This window comes from Tamandua tetradactyla, chromosome 3 (genome assembly GCF_023851605.1).
Source record: "Tamandua tetradactyla isolate mTamTet1 chromosome 3, mTamTet1.pri, whole genome shotgun sequence".
NCBI lineage: Eukaryota > Metazoa > Chordata > Mammalia > Pilosa > Myrmecophagidae > Tamandua > Tamandua tetradactyla.
The window spans coordinates 170,638,470-170,658,714 of NC_135329.1; the positions used below are offsets into that span (position 1 = coordinate 170,638,470).

The 20,245-nt window shown below is 37.3% G+C and overlaps 1 protein-coding gene across 12 annotated transcripts in view; it reads left to right on the forward strand.

The window, feature by feature from the left end:
- The first annotated feature begins 11,464 nt into the window (after positions 1–11,464).
- The window catches only part of CCDC150 (coiled-coil domain containing 150), a 170,898-nt gene continuing 162,117 nt past the window's right edge, over positions 11,465–20,245 (forward strand). For 8 of the 12 annotated variants that reach the window (XM_077154522.1, XM_077154523.1, XM_077154525.1 and 5 more), the window contains exons 1-4: positions 11,465–11,632; positions 17,724–17,877; positions 19,026–19,246; positions 19,361–19,539. In XM_077154522.1, coding sequence (XP_077010637.1) covers positions 11,575–11,632; positions 17,724–17,877; positions 19,026–19,246; positions 19,361–19,539 — 612 coding nt within the window. In that variant the 5' untranslated portion in view covers positions 11,465–11,574. The other 4 variants (XM_077154524.1, XM_077154528.1, XM_077154526.1 and 1 more) reach the window with 4 other exon arrangements.

A 20,245-nucleotide genomic window follows, 5' to 3' on the forward strand; every position in this document is an offset into this window, starting at 1 on the left:
AACAATCATAAATGTTTATACTCCCAATAAAGGAGCTCCAAAATACATGAGAAAGACATCGGCAAAACTGAAGGGAGTGATAGATGCTTTACCAATAATAGTAGGAGACTTCACTACACCACTCTCCTCTATAGATAGAACCACCAAACAAAAGATCAACAAGGAAACAGAGAAGTTAAATAACTTGATAAATGAATTGGCCCTAACAGACATATATACGTCATTGCACCACAAAGCACAAGTTTATACATTCTTCTCTAGTGCATATGGAACATTTTCCAGGATAGATCATATGCTGGAGCACAAAACAGGTATTTATAAATTTAAAAATATTGAAATTATTCAAACCACTTTCTCTGATGTCAATGAGATGAAGCTGAATTTCAATAACCACCAGGGAACATTCGCAAATATATGGCAATTAAATAACACACTCTTAAACAACCAGTGTGTCAAAGAAGAAATTGCTAGAAAAATTCATAGCTATCTGGAGATGAATGAAAATGAGAATACAATTTATGAGAAGTTATGGGATGCAGCAAAGGTTGTGCTGAGAGGGAAATTTATTGCCCTAAATGTGCATATTTAAAAACAAGAAAGAGCAAAAACCGAGGAATTAAGAGCAAACCTGGAGGAACTTGAGAAAGAACAGCAAACTAACCCCAAAGCAAAGAAAAATAACAAAGATTAAAGCAGAAATAAATGAATGGGAGAACAAAAGAACAATAGAAAGAATCAATAAAACCAAAAGTTGGTTCTTTGAGAAAATCAGTAAAATTGATGGGCCACTAGCAAGACTGACAATGAAGAAAAGAGAGAGGATGGAAATAAAACAAAATCATAAATGAGAAGGGGTTTGTTACCACAGACCCTGAAGAAATGAAAGAAATCATAAGAGGATACTATGAACAATTATACACCAACAAATTAGACAACTTAGATGAAATGGACAAATTCCTGGAGACACACAAAGAAGCTACACTGACTCAGGAAGAAATAAAAGATATCAACAAACCAATCACAAGTAAAGAGATTCAATGAGTCAGCAAAAATCTTCCTATAAAGAAAAATCCAGGGCCAGATGGCTTCACAGGGAAATTTTATCAAACATTCCAGAAAGAACTAACACCAATCCTTCTCAAACTTTTCCAAAAAATTGAGGAAAAAGGAACTCTACGTAACTCAATTTATGAAGCTGATATCATTTTAATACCAAAACTGGGTTAAGATGCTATAAGAAAGGAAAACTAAGGCCAATCTCCCTAATGAACATAGATGCAAAAATTTTCAATAAAATATTAGCAAATCAAATCCAACAGCACATTAAAAGAATTATACTCCATGATCAAATTGGTTTTACATCAGGAATACAAGGATGGTTCAACACAAGAATATCAATTAATTTAATACAGCACATTAGCAAATCGAAACGGAAATATCACATGATCATCTTGACTGATGCTGAAAAAGCATTCGACAAAATTCAGCATCCTTTTTCTGATAAAAACACTCCAAAAGATAATAATCGAAGATAACTATCTCAATATGATAAAGGGAATATATGAAAAACCGATAGCCAGCATCATACTCAACAGAGAGAAACTGAAAGCCTTCCCCTTAAGATCAGATACAAGACAAGGAAGCCCACTGTCACCACTATTATTCAATATTGTGCTAGAAGTTCTAGCTAGAGCAATCAGGCAGGACAAAGAAATAAAAGGCATCCAAACTGGAAAGGAAGAAGTAAAACTCTCATTATCTTCAGATGATATGATACTACACTTGTAAGATCCTGAGAAATCTACAACAAAGTTACATGAGCTAATAAACAAATTCAGCAAGGTGGCTGGACATAAAATGAATATGCAAAAATCAGTAACATTTCTATACACAAGCAATGACCTAGCTGAGGAGTCAGTTAAGGAAAAAATTCCATTCAAAGTAGCAACTAAAATAATCAAATACTTAGAATGAACTTAACTAGGGATGTAAAGGACTTGTACACAGGAAACTACGTAACATTGTTAAAAGAAATCAAAGGAGATCTAAATAGGTGGGAAGACATTCCCTGCTTATGGATAGGAAGGCTAAATATAGTTAAGATGTCAATTCTCCCCAAATTGATCTACAGATTCAACACAGTACCAATCAAAATTCCAACAACCTACTTTGAAGATTTGGAAAAGCTAACTACCAAATTCATCTGGAAGGGAAAGAGACCCTGAATAGCTAAAAGTATCCTAAAAAAGAAGAACGAAGTGGGAGGATTAACACTCCTTGACTTTAAAAATTATTATAAAGCCACAGTGGTCAAAACAGCATGGTACTGGCACAAAAATAGAAGCACTGACCAATGGAATCAAATTGAAAGTGCAGAAATAGACCACCAAATCTATGGTCAACTGATTTTTGACAAGGCCCTCATCCTCTGAAATGGGACAAATTTGCCTTTTCAATAATTGGGCAAGAAAGAACTGGATATCAATAGCGAAGACACTGAAAGAGGACCCCTATCTTACACCCTACACAAAAATTAACTCAGAGTGGCTCAAACACCTAAATATAAGAACTAGCAACATAAAGCTTCTAGAAGAAAATGTAGGGAAACATCTTCAAGACCTAGTAATAGGAGGTAGCCTCCTAAACATTACACCCAAAGCTAAGTAACAAAAGAAAAAATAGATAAATGGGAACTCCTCAAAATCAAATGCTTCTGCACCTCAAAAGACTTTGTCGAAAAGGTGAAGAGGCAGCCAACTCAAAGGGAGAAAATATTTAAATAAAATATCAGACAAAGGTTTGATTTCCTGTATATACAAAGAAATCATACAACTCAACAACAAAAGAACAAACAATCCATTTATAAAATGGGTTAAAGATATGAATAGGCATTTTTCTGAAGAGCAAAGACAAATGGCTCAAAAGCACATGAAGAGATGCTCATTTTCATTGGCTATAAGGGAAATGCAAGCCAAGACTACAATGAGATACCACTTCACATCTATAAGAATGGCTGATATTAAACAAACAGGAAACTATAATGTTGGAGAGGATGTGGAGAAACTGGGACACTTATGCACTGCGGGTGGAAATGTATAACAGTGCAGCCGCTATGGAAGACTGGCACTTCCTTAGGAAACTAAATATCAAGTTGCCCTATGACCCTGCAATAACACCATTTATTATATTTGTTGTTATACCCAGAAGAGCTGAAAGCAGTGACACAAACAGACAATTTGCACACCGATGTTCATAGCAGCATTATTCACAATTTCCAAAAGATGGAAACAAACCAAATGCCCATCAACAGATGAGTGGATCAACAAAATGTGGTATATTCATATGATGGAATATTATGCAGCAGTAATGCAAAACGACGTCCCGAAGCACATAACAAGATGGTTGAGCCTTGAGGACATAATGCTGAGCGAAATTAGCCAAACACAAAATAATGATGCTGCATGATTCCACTTTTAAGACCAGCATAGAGGTAATAATCAGAGGCTTCTAATACAGAATATAGGGGACTTAGAGATAGATAGAAGCTAGAGATGGGTGAACTGTTAGCTAATGAGCTTGAATTCCAATATAAGGAAATAGATAGGAGAAAAGTGATTCTCTATTTGGTCTATAAGAAATATTATCATATTGAAGATGAACAAGATTTAAAGGGGTTGTGTAGACCTATGTGTCCCACTGATTCACACTAGAAATATGAATTACTTCTCAAAAGAATTACTTCAAGGATATGATTCTTGTATAAAGAGTGTTTAAGTCCAGGGTGCAGGGAGAAAACTGCTATTGCTATGAGCTATGTTCAAAAGGAAACCATTAGTGCTACCACAGCAACAGCAGAGGTAAGTAATGGGATGAGGGACAAGAGTAAAGAGGAAGTTTAGATTTCCTATTTGGCGAGGGTGTGTTTATTGGTTTTCTGTCTCTTGGGAATAATAAAATTATTTAAAATTGAGAATGTTGATGGACTGTGGGCTTTGGGCCTTCTACATGATGCCCAATGAATGTAGATGGCTCAAGGATGTACTGACAGAGAAGTAGATTGATGAGCAATGGTGTATACTTATGAACGAAAGTTGTGCTGCTACAAAAAAGAACAATGTCATGAGGCATGCAACGATGTGAATGAACATGTGGTACATTTCGTGAAGCAAAATAAGCCAGAAATAAAAGAACAATGGTATTTTTGCCTTTAGAAAATGCTTATAAGAAAACAGGGGCCCAGATTGTAAGCTTTTAGAGCAGACACATTAAGTCCAGGGTGGTAATTATTATTTCTGGATTTTGTGAGGCTGTTTTATATATATAACCTGATATTTAGAGATAAGAACAAAGCCGAAAGGCTGAGCCCCCAATCTTTGGGTTGGCTCATATGAAACTTAACTCTGCAAAGGATAGACTAAGCTTACTTACAATTAGGCCCAAGAGTCACCCCCAAGAGAAACTGTTTTGTTGCTCAGATGTGGCCTCCCTCTCTCAGCCAACATGCAAGCAAACTCACTGCCTCTCTCTACATGGGACATGACTCCCAGGGGTGTGGACCTTCCTGGCAATGTGGGACAGAAATCCTAGAATGTGCTGGGATTCAGCACCAAAGGATTGAAAATACCTTCCTGACCAAAAGGGAGAAGAGAGAAATGAGACAAAATAAAGTGTCAATGGCTGAGAGATTCCAAACAGAGTGGAGAGGTTATCCTGGAGGTTATTCTTATGCATTAAGTAGATATCACGTTTTTAGTTAAGATGTAACAGAGATGCTGGAGAGAAGTGCCTGAAAATGTAGAGCTGTGTTCCAGTAGCCATGTTTCTTGAAGATGATATATAATGATATAGCTTTCACAATGTGACTGTGTGATTGTGAAAACCTTGTGTCGGATGCTCCTTTTATCTACCTTATCGACAGACTAGTAAAACATATGGATTAAAAATAAATAATAGGCAAACAAATGTTAAAATAAATCTAGTAGATTGAAATGCTAGTGATCAATGAAAGGTATGGGTAAGAGGAGTGGTATGTATGATTTTTTTTTCTGTTTTCTTTTTATTTCTTTTTCTGAATTGATGCAAATGTTCTAAGAAATGATCATGATGATGAATATACAACTATGTGATGATACTGTGAGTCAAGAATGGAATGAACATATGGTAAGAATGCTTATGCTTCTATGTTGATATGTTTAATAAATAAAATTAAAAAAAGAACAAAGCTTAACCAGTTGGGGTTAACGTAATTCAGAACATAGGGGTAAGGAAGACAGTGTCTATATTTTAGAATCACACATACTCTTTGAGACCAATGGAAGAAAGTTTTATATGATCTAGAACTGAAATTTTCTGTAGTGCATAATCTAATTCAACCTATCTGTATAGCTCATTTGAACAATTGAACACAGGAAGCACAGAATAAGAAAGAGGTCTTTTTATCCTGCATAGATTATTATAATGCCTGGAAACACCTTAGAGTTTATTCAACAGATAATCAAAAAGTATTGGCAAAGTCCCCTGAGGGAGGGGAGAAAGAATATGGAACTATTGCACCTTACCCTCAGGGAACCCTCTGATACTGTGTCAAACTTTTAGGGATACTCAAATCAATAGGCCATGCCCTCGATCATGAGACTTACTCTTGTGACGCTTATGTAGGTAGCAGAGAAGCTTTGATTACCTATAGGCATGTCTATGAGTTACTTCTGGGTGACCTCTGTTGTTGCTCAGATATGGCCTCAGTGTTTCTAGGTCTAACTCTGCAAGTGAAATTATTTCCTTCCCCCTATGTGGGTCATGACATCCAGGGGTGAAAATCTCCCTGGCGACATGGGAGATGACTCCCAGGGATGAATCCAGACCTAGCGCTGTAGGATCAACAATTCCATCCTGACCAAAAGGGGAAAAGAAGTATAATTAATAAAGTATTAGTGGCAGAGGGAGTTTAAATAGAGTCAAGAGGCTACTCTGGAGGTTGCTCTTATGGAAGCTTTGGGCAGACCTTGGTACTTATCATAACCTGCCAACCCCCAACCAGGACAATTCCAGCCAATCCTAAAGAACATCTAGGACAATATATAAGATTCCACAAGGGTTCCAGGCACTAGAGTAACTTTCCAGAAATCTACAACCTCTAGATGGGTCCCTGGTCCAGATAAGTCCTGAAACCTAGCCCAGCCTCTCCAGAACATCAGAAAGTTCCATCTCCCTACCCCATATGAGTGACAGACCCTTCCAAAATAAAAAATTTAGAATGGGCATAGCCCAAACACTGCTGAAGAGAGATATGGAAAGATCAAAGGTGATGGTGGAGTTATACATAGAAGATAGGATTTAACAAATGACTATAAATGCTGAATCCTATTAAATTAATATCTTTTTTAGTCTCCAATATTTTAGAGCAGCTAGAAGTAAAAACCTAAAATTGTGAAATTGTAACCCATGTCAAACCTGAAATATGTTCTATAACTAATTAAGGTGCTATGCTTTGAAATTTATAGCTTTTTTATATATGTTATTTTTCACAAAAAAAGTGAAAAAAAATCAATTGTGATGATAAAAAAGTATTTAAGCCCAGTAGCCTTCTATATTCTGGAGCAGCTAGAAGGAAAAAGAGGAAAGGTATGTTAGCCTATGACAAACTCTGGGATCTGTCCTGTAACCACTTGTTGAAGAGTGCTTTGAAAACTTGCCTTTTTATTTCTTTGCCTTGTATATATGTTATACTATACAATAAAAAAAAGTTAAAAAAATAAAAAAGATAACACGGAGTTATCTCTTAATTCATATTTCTAAGGCCAGTATTTATGTCCCTGTTACCAAAAGGAGACACAGACATCACAAGAAAGGAAAACTACAGACCGAGATATTTTATTAATAAAGATGGAAACATTTGCAAAAATTCCTAGCAAACCAAATCCAACAACATATAAGAAAGATCATATATCATGACCAAGTGGAAGTTATTCCAGGAATGCAAGATTGATTAAATATCTTGAAAATCAATTATGTAACACACTATATCAATAGAATAAAAAACAAAAATCAAATATGATTACCTCAATAGATGTATGAAAAGCATTTGACAAAATCCAACACCATTTCATGATAAAAAAACAATCAATAAAGTAGGAATACTAAGGAACTTCTTCAACCTGATAAAGTGTATCTGTAAAAAATCCACAGCAAACATCATATTTAATAGTGAAAGACTACACGCTTTCCCCCAAAGATCAGAAACAAGACAAGGATGTTTACTCCCACTATAACTATTCAAAATTGCACTGGAGTTCTAGCCAGGGTGATGAGGCAAGAAAAAGAAATAAAAGTCATCCAGATTAGAAAGGAAGATGTGAAATTATCTCAATTTGCAGATGACATTTCATCTATAGAAAACTCCAAGAAATTCACTGAAAATCTATTATAACTAATAAACAAGTACAGCAAGTTTTCAGGATACAAGATTAATATAGGAAAACTAATTGCATTTCTACACACTTGCAATGACCAATCAAAAAATGAAATTAAGAAACATGTTGATTTACAACAGCATCATAAAGAATAAAATTCCTAGGAATAAATTTAACAAAAGAAATACAAGATTTATACACCAAAACACCACCAAACATCACTGAAAAAATAAAAGATGGTAAGTAAATGGGATGATATTCCATGTTCTTGGGTGGGAAGATGTAATATTGATAAGATGGCAATACTCCCCAAATTGTTCTATATATATATATAGAACCTCAATTCCTACCAGAATCCCAGTTAGCCTCTTTATAGAAATTGAAAAGCTAATCCTAAAACTCAAGGGACTCAACAGCCAAAACAATTTTGACTAATGATGTGGAGCATGTTTTCATATGCTTCTTTTATCCAGAATATATAAAAAACCTTGTCAACTCAATAATAAGATAAATATCCAAGTAAAAAATGTGCAAAGGGTCTGAATGGACATTTCTTCAAAGAAGATAGATAAATTGCCAAGAAGCATTATGAACACATGTTCCCCATCATTAGTCACTATGGAAATACAAGCCAAAACCATGAGAGATCATGTCATATCCTCTAGGATGGCTATAGTAATAAAAAATAATAATAGCATGTTAATGATGATGTAGAGTAATTAGAACTTTCATACATTGCTCGTCAGAATGTAAAATGGTACAGTCACTTTGGAAAAGAGTTAGGCAGTCCCTTAAAAGTTGAACACAGAATTACCCTTTGACTCAATAATCCATTCCTAAGCACATACCCAACAGAATTAAAAATATATTGCCACCCAAAAAACTTGTACATGAATGTTCATAGTAACACTATTTACAATAGTCAAAAGGTGGAAACAACTCAAATGTCCATCAATTGATGAATGGATATATCAAATGTAGTATATACATGCAAGGGAATATTATTCTGTCATAAAAACGAATGAAGTACTGATACATGCTAACACAAACATTAGTGAAATAAGCCAGTAACAAAAGACTCCCATATTATATGGAACCATTTATATGAAAGGCCAAAAAAAGGCAACTCTTTAGAGACAGAAAGTAGATTAGTGATTGCCTAGAGCTGGTGGTGGGAGCGGGAAATTGGGAGTGACAGCGAAAGGGTATCATTTTCTTTGTGGGGCAATGAAAATGTTCTGTACTTAGATAGTGGTGATGCTAACACAATTTTGTGAATGCATTGAATTGTAGACTTTACATGGGTGAATTTATGGCACGTGTATTATATCTCAATAAACCTGCTTAAGTGGCACGATCTGATTTTAGAGATCACACCCAGAACTGAAAAAAGATACTCATCTCACTAGTTAAAAGTTTGTCAAGGTATTGGATCACACAGCCTATAGAGTTCACTATAAACTGACATTTTTCATAAATTCTGCGATTATTAGAAATATATTGAATTTTTGGATTTTTGTGTTGAAAACAGTAATGTTTGGGGGGAAAAACACTTTAAACTTCATCAGAAAGAAGGAACAAAATGACCCCTGGCTGATTCAACTAACATATCTTGGCAGCTGTGGGCTAATGAACCTGTTTGTTAAAGTGTAAAAGATGCCTCCAAATCCTAAAACGTATACCACGGCAAATACTTGAACCAAAAAATCTGGGTTACCCAGATAAGAAAAGAACTAGTTAGCAAATTTGCCATTCTGACTCTTCTACTTTCCCAAAAAGATATGAAAACTTTTTTGTTTTTGTGTTTACATTTCATTATTCACAGAATATATTTTCATTTCTAATGGGAAGTTGTTGTCGGTAACTTTGGTGAAGTTTGTGTAACTGCAATGTCAAGTCGTCCTTAGCACTGGAAGAAGCAGAACGCCTCTTCCTGGCCCACAAATAGAATGTATAAATAGTCAAGAGGGAGACACCCACCTCTGAGTAGAAAAGGCATTCAAAATGTATTCATTAATTTACTTACCAAGCATTTACCAAGCCCCTACTGTGTGCCAATCATTGCATTTGGTGTTGGAAATACAATGATCAAAATAAATAAAAAGTACAAAATCCCTATCATCAAATAATTTACAGCCTACTTAAAAAGAGACAGATATGCTAACATTACAATGCAGTGTATTAAGTGGGTTGGGAAGGAATAGAATAATTTCACAGAAGAGGTTAAGTTTCAGTTCAGTCCACCAGACTAAAGAGGGTGAAGGGAGCTCATGCCACATGGAAGCTGAAGTGCCTGCAAGCACAACGGTATGCCAATAGACTGAAGTTCCCAGTTCTATTAGGGAATTAGGTGCAGACGAGTTTGGCAGATTTGTCTGAGGTCATTAGCAGTTTGGTATTAATTCTGCTCAATGGAGAACTTTAGTTCAATGGACAACTATGTACTGAATTTTTTTTTAAAGCAAGGGTGGATATAATCAGATTTGCTTCCTATAAAGACCATTCTAGCAGCCGTATGAAGGATGCATTGGGAAAGATGACAGGAAAACCAGTCAGGAGGGTATTCTCTTATAGTGAGAGAAGATGCAGTTCACATAGACTCTCTAGAATTTGCATGACTGAAAAGACCTTGCTTTCTGAATGAGGTAAGTTTGAAAACTATCAGTTGAAAATCAAAAGGAAAATAAGAAATAAATCAATATAGCCAAGCACTTAAAAGAATAAAAATCAACTTTTAATATAATGAATTCTCAGGGTTCTAGAGACTAGTTCTCTAGTGGGCGAACTAGTTTATTGAAATTTTTATCTTCTTTTATTTTGAAATTGCTTGACTTAAGTTTTTAGATGGATTGTCAGTTGGTGGACAGGGAAGAAGAAATGAAAAACACTAAATTTAATCAATTTGGCTCCCTGGCTGTTCCTTTACATGGAAATTTAAGGAGAACGTGAAAACTGTCATTACATTGAAGCATGCGGATTATCTGTGGATTGCATACGTGTAGAACATGAATATAATGAGAATAATAGGCTTTTTCCATTGACACTTTAAATACATTTCCACGTTTCATACTGAAGCTTAATTTGGTCCTCTCAGCTCAATATTGATGTTCCCATTTCTTTCACTGGGTCGAGTGAGAGTTTGATAAATATGTCTCCCAGCTGTGGTTTGATGGGTCTTCCCATCTCAGGTGGAAGCTCAGCTATCAGAAGAATCAGAACAGCCAGATCAGCTCAGTCAGCCACTTGCTAAGTAAAACAGAACTCAAGATGTGACTCTTGGATCTGACCGCATTCATTAGCGGCTGAAATGATTTTCGGCTGTGCCTCGGGAGAGGAGAGAAAAATGCATTAATTGCCCTGGAGGTGATAACAGGTATTCTGCTACTACAGTGTCAAGTCGCCTTGCCTTTTTACCATAAAACGATTCTTAAAATACACAAAATACACATTTAAATACACATACACAAACATTTTAAACAATTTTTTAAAAGCTTCAGCTTTGTTATTTTCAATGATCTTTCTCGTTTATTTACAGTCAGATCAGAAATATTTATTCACTTACAAGAAATAACTTATGCTGAAGAGTCGAAAGACAAGGGAGCAGATTCCATGTGTTTTGCTCTCCATCTGGCCATCATGGACGAAAATGAAGAGGGGTTTGGCTTTTCCTTTAACGAGAAGGAACGTTTGAGCTTCTGAATTTTTACCATTTTTTATGCTCATTAACAAACTCTGTTATTTTCCTAGCGTTCAGAGGTAACTTGGTGCTTTACTCCTCCGACAACTAAAAACACTTTTCTAATCTCGGACTCTTGCCTTCTCCAGAGTACGTGTTTAGCAACACTGACCAAACGCCACATGTTCACCAATATCAGATGCTTAACTCTGCAAAGTGGATAGTATAGGACCCCCCGGGAGGTAAGTGAGAAGAAACTACATATCCCGGCGTGCCCCGCTCGGGAGCACAATGGAGCCCTGTCGTCATCCGGGTCACGGGGTCGTGCGTTCCCTACGTGTCGCTGGATTCCGGCCTGGGTCCCGCCCCGGGCAGAGGGCCGTCCAGGGCAGGGAAAACTGCAATTCCCGGCATGCAGTGCCACCGGGGCGCTTGCAAACCTGAGCTGCGGCTCCCGGGAGCGGCTTGGTTTAAAACGCTCTTAGTTCCATGGAAACCGGCCCACTCGCTGCGGGACTGAGCTGCAGGCAGACAGATGGACTGTGGGGTGAGGCTCCTGGGTCCAGGTCTGTGAGCTGGGGTCCGAGGCGCGAGGCCCACGAGAGAGAGTCGGCGGCTCAGATAAAGCCACCATCGCCACTCACTGCCGTCTTTCCCTTTTTGACGGCGTCCATTCCCTCCCCCTGCGCTCAGGGATCCTAATTTAAGGCCCTTCTACAATCTATTCCAGTGAAAACCCCTTAGGAGCGAAGTTTGCATTATCCTGGCCCCGCCTGAGGGAAGGAGGATAGCGACCGGGCCTTCCAGATAAATCCCATTATCATTGTTCCTTATTTATGTTAGGATAGAGTATAAGTCCCTGGGAAGGCCATTTCAGCCTTAATGTTGTTTGATTCTGGCCACCAGTTATCTCCTTCCTGACCTACTCACTAGAATGTAGATGTCAAGAACTTGCATTCGTTCAGTGCTGTTTTTCCAGTACGTGACGCTTGTGCTAGGACAGAGTGTACACGCGGTAAATTTTTGTTAAATTATCTCCTTGTTCTTTTTTTTTTCTTCCATCCATCTAACATTTTTTGCCACCCACGGTGTCCCAGGCACTGTGACTGGAGATAGAAAAAGGATCAAGAATCTGACCTTACTGGGGAGAAGCTCACATTAATCTGTCTTGAACACCCACACACTTGTCACATCCCTGACTAAGTTAACCTTGGAACACCCAGGACTAGATCCTTTAATCCTTTTTATTGTTACCTGTTATACAGTCTCGTAGCTTTGCAAGCCAGGTATATACTAATAACTTCAAATTTTATATTTGCTGTCCGCACTACTCCCCTCAACTTTAGATGTGCAAATCCAGCCCGTATTGGATATCTTTCCTTTTCTAAACTTAATGTTTCTAAAACAACTTCATCTTCCCCCCAAAACTGGCTCCTTTTTAACAGCCATCCTTCCAATCGCTTAGTTCAAAAACCTTGAAGTAAGTTTGGTTTTTTTTTTTTCTCTCTCTCTCAAAATTTTATACATAGTCCATCAGTCAATACTTTCATATCTACCTTTAAAATATCTGGACTCTGACCATTTCTTACCATGTTCACTGCTATCACCCTGGTCCTAGCAAACAGAACATTGTTCCTGTCTGGAATAGGGTAGCAGCTTCCCCACAGGTTTTCCTGCTTCTGCTTTTGTCCTTCTGCCTTCTGGCAGGGCACGCAGAATGATCCTGTTATAATGTAAACTAGATCAAATACTCCTCAGCTCAAAACCCTCCAAATCCACCCCTACCCCCAGTAACTGAAAGTAAAAGCTAGACCTTTCCTTTACAGTGGACTTCAAGGCCCTGTGTGACCTGTGATATGGTCCTGTTGTTTTTCTCTGACCTTCTCCTCTCCTAATATTCTCTCCCTCACTCTTTCCTCCCCAGCCTCACTGACTTCTTGCTATTTGTGGACCCATCAGGCACTCTTCTGATTCAGGACTGTTGCAGTTGCTATTCACTCTATATGGACCTCTCTGTCCGCATATTCCATATGGCTCACTCTTGCATTTCCTTCACAGCTCTTTGCTGAAATACCATGTCAGTGGGGTGTTCTCTAACCACTCTATTTAAAACTGAAGCCTATGTTACTGCCTCTATCCCATGTTCTTTCTTATTATCTCCAGTGCACTTATCACCACTGAGTAAACTATGTATATTACTTAATGTGTGTCTTCTTCAAATGAACATAAGCCGCATGATGGCAGGGAGTTTTGTCTGTTTTGTGCATTGCTAAATCCCCAATGGTTAGAACAGTATCTGGCACAAGGTACCCTAGAAATATTTATTGGGCAAAGGAATGAGTGACTGAAGACAGTGTCACTGACTAAAGATTTTTCCAGTGGTGAGTCTCTGGCCTGCTATTTTGGAACCAACAACATATAACTGTAGCTGTTACCAGGTGTAAGAGTAGAACCCGTGTCCATGAAAACAAGTATTCCTTTTTTAAATTCACCTAACTTGTATTTATGAAATTATTCTTATTCATGCCATGCTTTCAGTTAATTAACCTGCCTAAGACCACGTTAGAAATTCTTTTCTTCAGCATAGAGACGGAACTACTGGTTTGATGATATACTTATGTAGTGAGAATGAACTTTAAAAAAAAAGTTATATCTTACTATTTTTATTATTGTTACCAAGTGTTGGGACTTAGTTTAAAGATGCACTCAATGACATTTGCTGGTTTTCAGACAAAAAAATACGAACATCGATATATTTAAGCCATAGTCTCATTTCTGGAATATTTGCAATGAAAAGCAGATTATTTTCTTGCAAGACTGTATTCTTAGACTGTGAGTTGTAGAGCTGTGGTTTATGAGGATTAGCTAAGAGACCAATGGGTCACATTTTGGGGATGGTGGTGGCACTTCTGTGACCCCTGCTTTGGGTCTGCACTGGGGAGGACAGGCAGGGATGTGAGTAACTTCAGTGAAAACAAGAATCTCTCTCTAACTCTGAGCCCCAAGTCAGCAGATTCACAGGAATATCAAGTCCTTACCTCACTCTTCTTTTAACAGGCTCCCAGGTATCTCAAGGACTCTCCCTAGTGCCTTATTAAGGCTGTCTTGTTGATAGTCTGAATGGCATCACTCTCATCTCCCTTGCTTCCAGGGACTCTCCTGACTTCAACATTGTTGGTTTTTTCCCTTGCAGGAGAGGTGGGAGGGTTGGTTTTCATTCAACCCTGAGACCTGTTTCTTTTATTTATTTATTTTTTTAGATGGAACTCACATAACACAAAATTAACTATCTGAAAGAGACAATTTAATGGTATTTAATATATTCACAATGTTGTGTAACCACCACCTCTAGTCCCTAAACATTTCCATCACCTCAAAGATATACCCATTAAGCACTTTGCACCCCACTGCACCTTCTTCTCTGCCCCTGTCTTCTGTCTTTATGGATTAATCTTTTCTGGATATTTCATATAAATAGAATCATATAAGTGTGACTTTTTGTCTGACTTATTTCACTTGACAAAGTTTTCAAGGTTCATCCTTATAGCATTCTTTTTTATGACTGAACAATATGCCATTGCATGGGGGCCCTTTTCACCTTTGGCTATTGTGAATAATGTTGTTATGCACATACACTTGCCCGTACTGGTTTGAGTACCTGTTTTAAATTGTTTGGGATAATTCTGTTTAACATTTTAAGAAATTGCCAAACTCTTCTACAATGCTATACCATTTTACATTCTCACCAGCAAGGTATGAGGCCTCCATTTATCCACATCCTTACAAAATCTGTCATTTCTGTTTTGTGGGTTTTTTAAAATTAAAAAACCACTAGCCAGTCTGGTGGTTATGAAATGGTATCGTATTGTGGTTTTGATTTGCCTGAGAGACTCCAGTATAGAACAGGGTAAGGAAGTGTTGATGATGTAGATCAAATTCCTATGTACCATAGACTTTTTTTAAACAAGTGAAGTTGTTTAAATAGTTTTCCATTTTGTTTCTATGACTGAACGTATATACACATTCTAATATAAATGTAAACATTTTACACAGATCATAGATACCTTAGGGAGCTCTGACTTTTCAACAATTAAATGAAAACATTTTAGGTAAGAATATTCATCCCACTCAAAATGTATTGGGAAATTTTTATTCTAATCCTTGCATTTTCCCCCAAACGCAGGCTTTCCTATATTTGTATCATGTACTTACTTGGCTTCTAATGTAAATTAATATACTATAACTGGCTGTTATAATGTACTATTTAGGCCTGACGGTTGCTACAGAAATTGTCTCTCTGTCCTTTGCTCCTTCCCCCTCTCCCTCTTGCACTCTTTCTCTTCCTTTCTCTTTCTGACATTACTTGTCATTTCCTTTACCTACTCCTCCTATTTGTTTCTCCACCAGCTATTGCCTGGGAAAACCCTGAGTCAGGAATGTTTTGTTTGCACGTAACAGAAAGTGACCAAAAAACCCAAATGAATTCTTAACAACCAGAATTTGAAGGTTACCAGTTTCACCAAACATGCCAGGGTTAATTTGGCCTTCTCTGGCCTTTTCCTTGTATTTCTTAGATGCTGGAGATCCCTGGCTTTTTGTTTATGTTTAATAATGAGGTGCTACCTGGCTGGCTAAGAGAGAGCTCTCACAGCTCTGGGCATTGTGAGGGGGAAGGAAAGACAGGTGCCATCATTTCTGCCTATTATCAGAAAAACAAATTCCTGCCCAGAAGTCTTTTGCAAACTTCTGCCTAAAGTCTAGTTGGCCAGGATGTATCACGTGGGTTGCCAGTTGCAGGGAAGTGAAATTTTCTACTTCTTTTGGAGGAGAGGACAAAGGAGTCAACCATGTCCGCTACAAGCCCCAATTGACTACCTCTCCCTATTTTTTTCTCCCCACCCAAAGTCTGTTTTATTTCAAGATCTGCAGTAGCAGTACAGTAGTAATGGGGATAGAATGGAGAGTAAACTCAAGTAATGTTTCCCCATGGTTAGCTCTCCATTTTCTCCCCATACTTTTAGTGGCTCACTCAGCCCTAGCCCTATTATCAGGGCAGCCAGCCCTAGGGTCTTACGCAAAGGCTCTTCCCCTTTTACTCATGGCACACCATCCTGGCTCATGTAATACTGTGACCAGAAGTCTCCAAATCTGACTTTTCTCAAAAATGTTGAAGAACCTTACTTCAAATCTTTGTGTATCGAAAAACCCCACTAGTATCTACATGTGACTTTATCCTTCATTACAGAAACTAATTGAAAACATGAAAGGGAATTAACAGAAACTTCATTACCCCCTGTCCTTAAACTGAATGCAGAGGGATTGTGTGATTGTGTTAGAAGCACATTGTTTTATAGAGGAGCAGGAAAGAGAGAAATCCTGGTCAGAAGCACCAAGATGATAAAAGTAAAAAGTAAGAAATAAGAAATAAGAAGGTCATTCTCTGGAACCTGTAGGGGGAAGATAGAAGATAATCAGAGAGCTACTTCAGAGTGAAGAAATATCTATGGGGATGATGGTGTTATATTATCAAGAGGCTCAGCCTTTCCACAGCCTCCCACACTTCTTGCCCCTTAAATCTTGCCTTCCATTCTATACTTTTTGAATTTTGTCCCAAGTCCTAGGAACCACCTTCAGTGACTTGGACCTGAGGTGCTCTCCACTTCCACTCCCTGGGAGGCAAGAAAAAGGACAATTCCTGATTACAAAAGTAGGGGAGAAAGATGTGCCCCTAATTTTCAAGTTAGGGCTTTGTGAGCCCATTGCCATAGAAACACATCTAGTGATGGTCAAGGTTTACAGTATGATTAATATAGAAATACCTGTAAAATACAGGAGGGAGTTTTGGGAAAATGTCCTTAAAATTTCTACCAACCCACTTGTCAGTGAGCTTTGAGAACATGATTTGTTTACATATTGGCACTGCATACAAGATACTCTGCTTCTGTTACTAATACCCTGAAAGAGTAGTCTCACTATTCCCATTTAGTCTCATGGGGTTTTTAGAGAGGAGTCTGTAGAAGTTTGACATCAGAAGGTTCTTTGCTCTGCTATGAAGTTCAGGTTGCAAAATACCTTTGAAAGTCAGTGCTTTGATATGGGGTATGTAACTGGTAAATTGGTTGTTTTATGACAGTTTACACAGAGATCCAAATATAGTGTTTTTTCAGAAAAGTTAATAGTGCTAAAATGAAAATGGCTGGTAATGAGAGCCATAAAACCTTCCTCAGCCAAGTCATAGGTCCTAGTATGTGATTTATAGTAGTAAATAGGCCAGACTAGATTATGATGCAGTAACAAACTACCCAACAATCTCAAAGGCTTACAGTAACATTCATTTATTGCACACTTACACTGTGTATCATGGATGGATCTTAGCTTCATGTCAGATTCACTCTGGAATCCTGGCACATGGAGCAGACCCTATCCAGGACATAGTCCATTCCATGGCTGAGGGAAAACAGGTGATGAACAACAAGCTGTCTCTTAAAGCTTCTACCCACATTTATCAGAGCAGGACACATACCATCCCTGAGCTCAACAGAGATGTGCTTTCTTCCCACAGGAACGGGCAGTGACAATTTTGTACAATCACGTAAGCTACACACTAATATTTTTACTTTAATCTTGGATGTGTATAGAAGCTACAATGTCCAGACCAGTCCTCTCTCCAACTCACATCAATGCTACAGCTTCTGAAACATTCACAGTACTTCAGCAAAGGATGAAAATAGTTGAGGAACAGACCAGTTCTCTGAGGGATGATCTAATAATGTTGGACCTTGGTGGAAAAAGGTAACTAATGAAAACTTAGCTAGATCTCTGAAGGTTGAAGGATTTTGCTTCACTTATTAATATTAAGGAGTCACAATGTTTGTCAGATGAAATAGGTATTTACAAAAGAATTGAGAAACAATAATTTCCATTTTAACATTAATCAGACTATTTGCAAGATACGGAATTGTCATCCTGTAGTAGAACTATACCATTATTCCCCTAAACAGATATCTAAAGTGTGTTACTTAGGTGTGCATACTTTGATATTTCGTTCTTCAACAGTTGATTCAAAACAAACATGTTTTTCATGTAATTAAAAATGATTGGCTATAATTTTTAAATAAAAAATAGACTGATATTAAAATGAGATGTCTAAAATATTGATTCATGCCATTAATTTGACTTCATTTTCTTCTAGATTTATTGTAAATTAAAAATAGGCTTTTAGTCTTAAAAATTTCATAGTTTAGAATAAAGTGCTCAAACTTTTTTTGTTCTAGTGCTGCTAAGGAAGTTTTTACCATTAAAAGTTGGATTATCAATTGCCTGGAGAATCTCGGTGCTTTAATGGCCAATATCCAATTTACTGGTGTGATTAACTTTAAAATTACATGTGTATTTCCTGAATCTTTCACGAAGACCTACTACTAAGACATAAAATTAGTATAGTTGGTATTATAGTTCCCATTAAATAAATAACTCTTCATCACTTAAGAATTACATTTGGTACAAATGGTGAATATGTTGGCAACAAAATAGGAGATTTATTATGACTTCATTAGAAATTTTTCGAAAACAGTAAATATATTGCTTCCATGCCAACTTTCTCAGTTCACCATTATAGAGTTAGCACTTAACATGTCTTTTATGAATGACTTGTTTTCACATAAAAAATAAAATTAACCAAAAATTCGGATTAAAATGAATGACCAATAAAAAGAAACAGTGATCTTTATCGATCCCATATGGTTCTCATTCTCTTTATTAATAGTGCTCTCTATGTTTAAATTTAGAAGGGTTAATAGATGCTTCTTCAAAAAGGAATTTAATTTTAATTCTTAGTAGAAATGTTACATTGACTCTAATGTAATATGGACTCAATGGTTGGGGGTTACCATAGAACACGTCCCATTGCATAATATTGCTCTATTGGGATCTTTGTCTAGAGGCCAACTGGAAACTCCAAACTCTTTAGAAGCCACTTTAAGCCAGAAACCAATTAGTCCTATCCAGAATCAAGTAATTTGCTCGGGAAAAACAAATATTATATGGAAGAATTGTGAGTTTCTAGTAAATCGAATGTGCCGCCTAGAAAGTCTCATCCAGTCCCTGAAGATGAATATCTTCCGCCTGCAAACTGAAAAGGATTTGAATCCACAGCAAACAGGTATTGAGAGAATTGCCACAAATTGGTTCATTATGGGTGCTTGATGAGTTTATGATCTTTTCCTTTCCTGACCTTCTTTCAACTGCATGACAACCTCTCTGTACTGTCTGGTAGCTTTTCTGAAGGATCAGCTGAATACAATACAGGAAGAACATTCCAAGGACCTGAAGCTGTTGCATCTCGAAGTGATGAATTTACGGCAGCAACTGAGAGATGTAAAAGAGGAAGAAGATAAGGCACAAGATGAAGTGCAAAGGTTGACTGCTACTCTGGAGATTGCCTCAGAGACAAAGGTTTGAGTCCAGAGTTCTGAAGTACAAATTGTGAAATACAAATTCTGAAAGAGACAACAAACCTATAAAAATGACTTTTAAAAATAAGTGATAGTGACGTTCGCATTCTTGGCAATTGAAGTTTATCTGCATTGACAACTTAAACCTCTGGGTGCCATTAATAGTCAATCAAGTCTGTATAGAGTAGGTTACCCTGTATAAGTGACTCTGAGGGTCCAAGTATGAGGTGGAATCAGTTCTCTTAAAGAGCTTATGTTAGTTGGGAGAATAAAGCATTGCTGAAAAATTGGAGAAAAATACTAGTATAGGAAATGCTATGGAACAGTATGGGGCAAGAAGGAATATTGTAGAATAAGTGCTTTGTGTTCAGGTGGGTTTGAATAGATTAGTTTAGGTAGACTTTAGGAAAGGAGACAGGACTTGAGCTGAAACTTCAGATGGCAGAGCAGAGTAGTGAGGACAAGTCAGGGTATACACACAGCTGTGAATGGTTGCACAGGGATAGCAAAGAATAAGGAGTAATAGGAAAATAAACATAGAAACAATTTTGTGTTCACTGTAGGGCCAGGTAGAATATTAGCTATTTAACATTATTGTTTTTAATCTTTGAAAAGCCTCATGAAGTAGGATATTGTAACCATTTTAACAATAAAGGTCCCAGGACCCAGATAGAAGTCACTTAAGATCACGCATGCTTGCCTTGCAA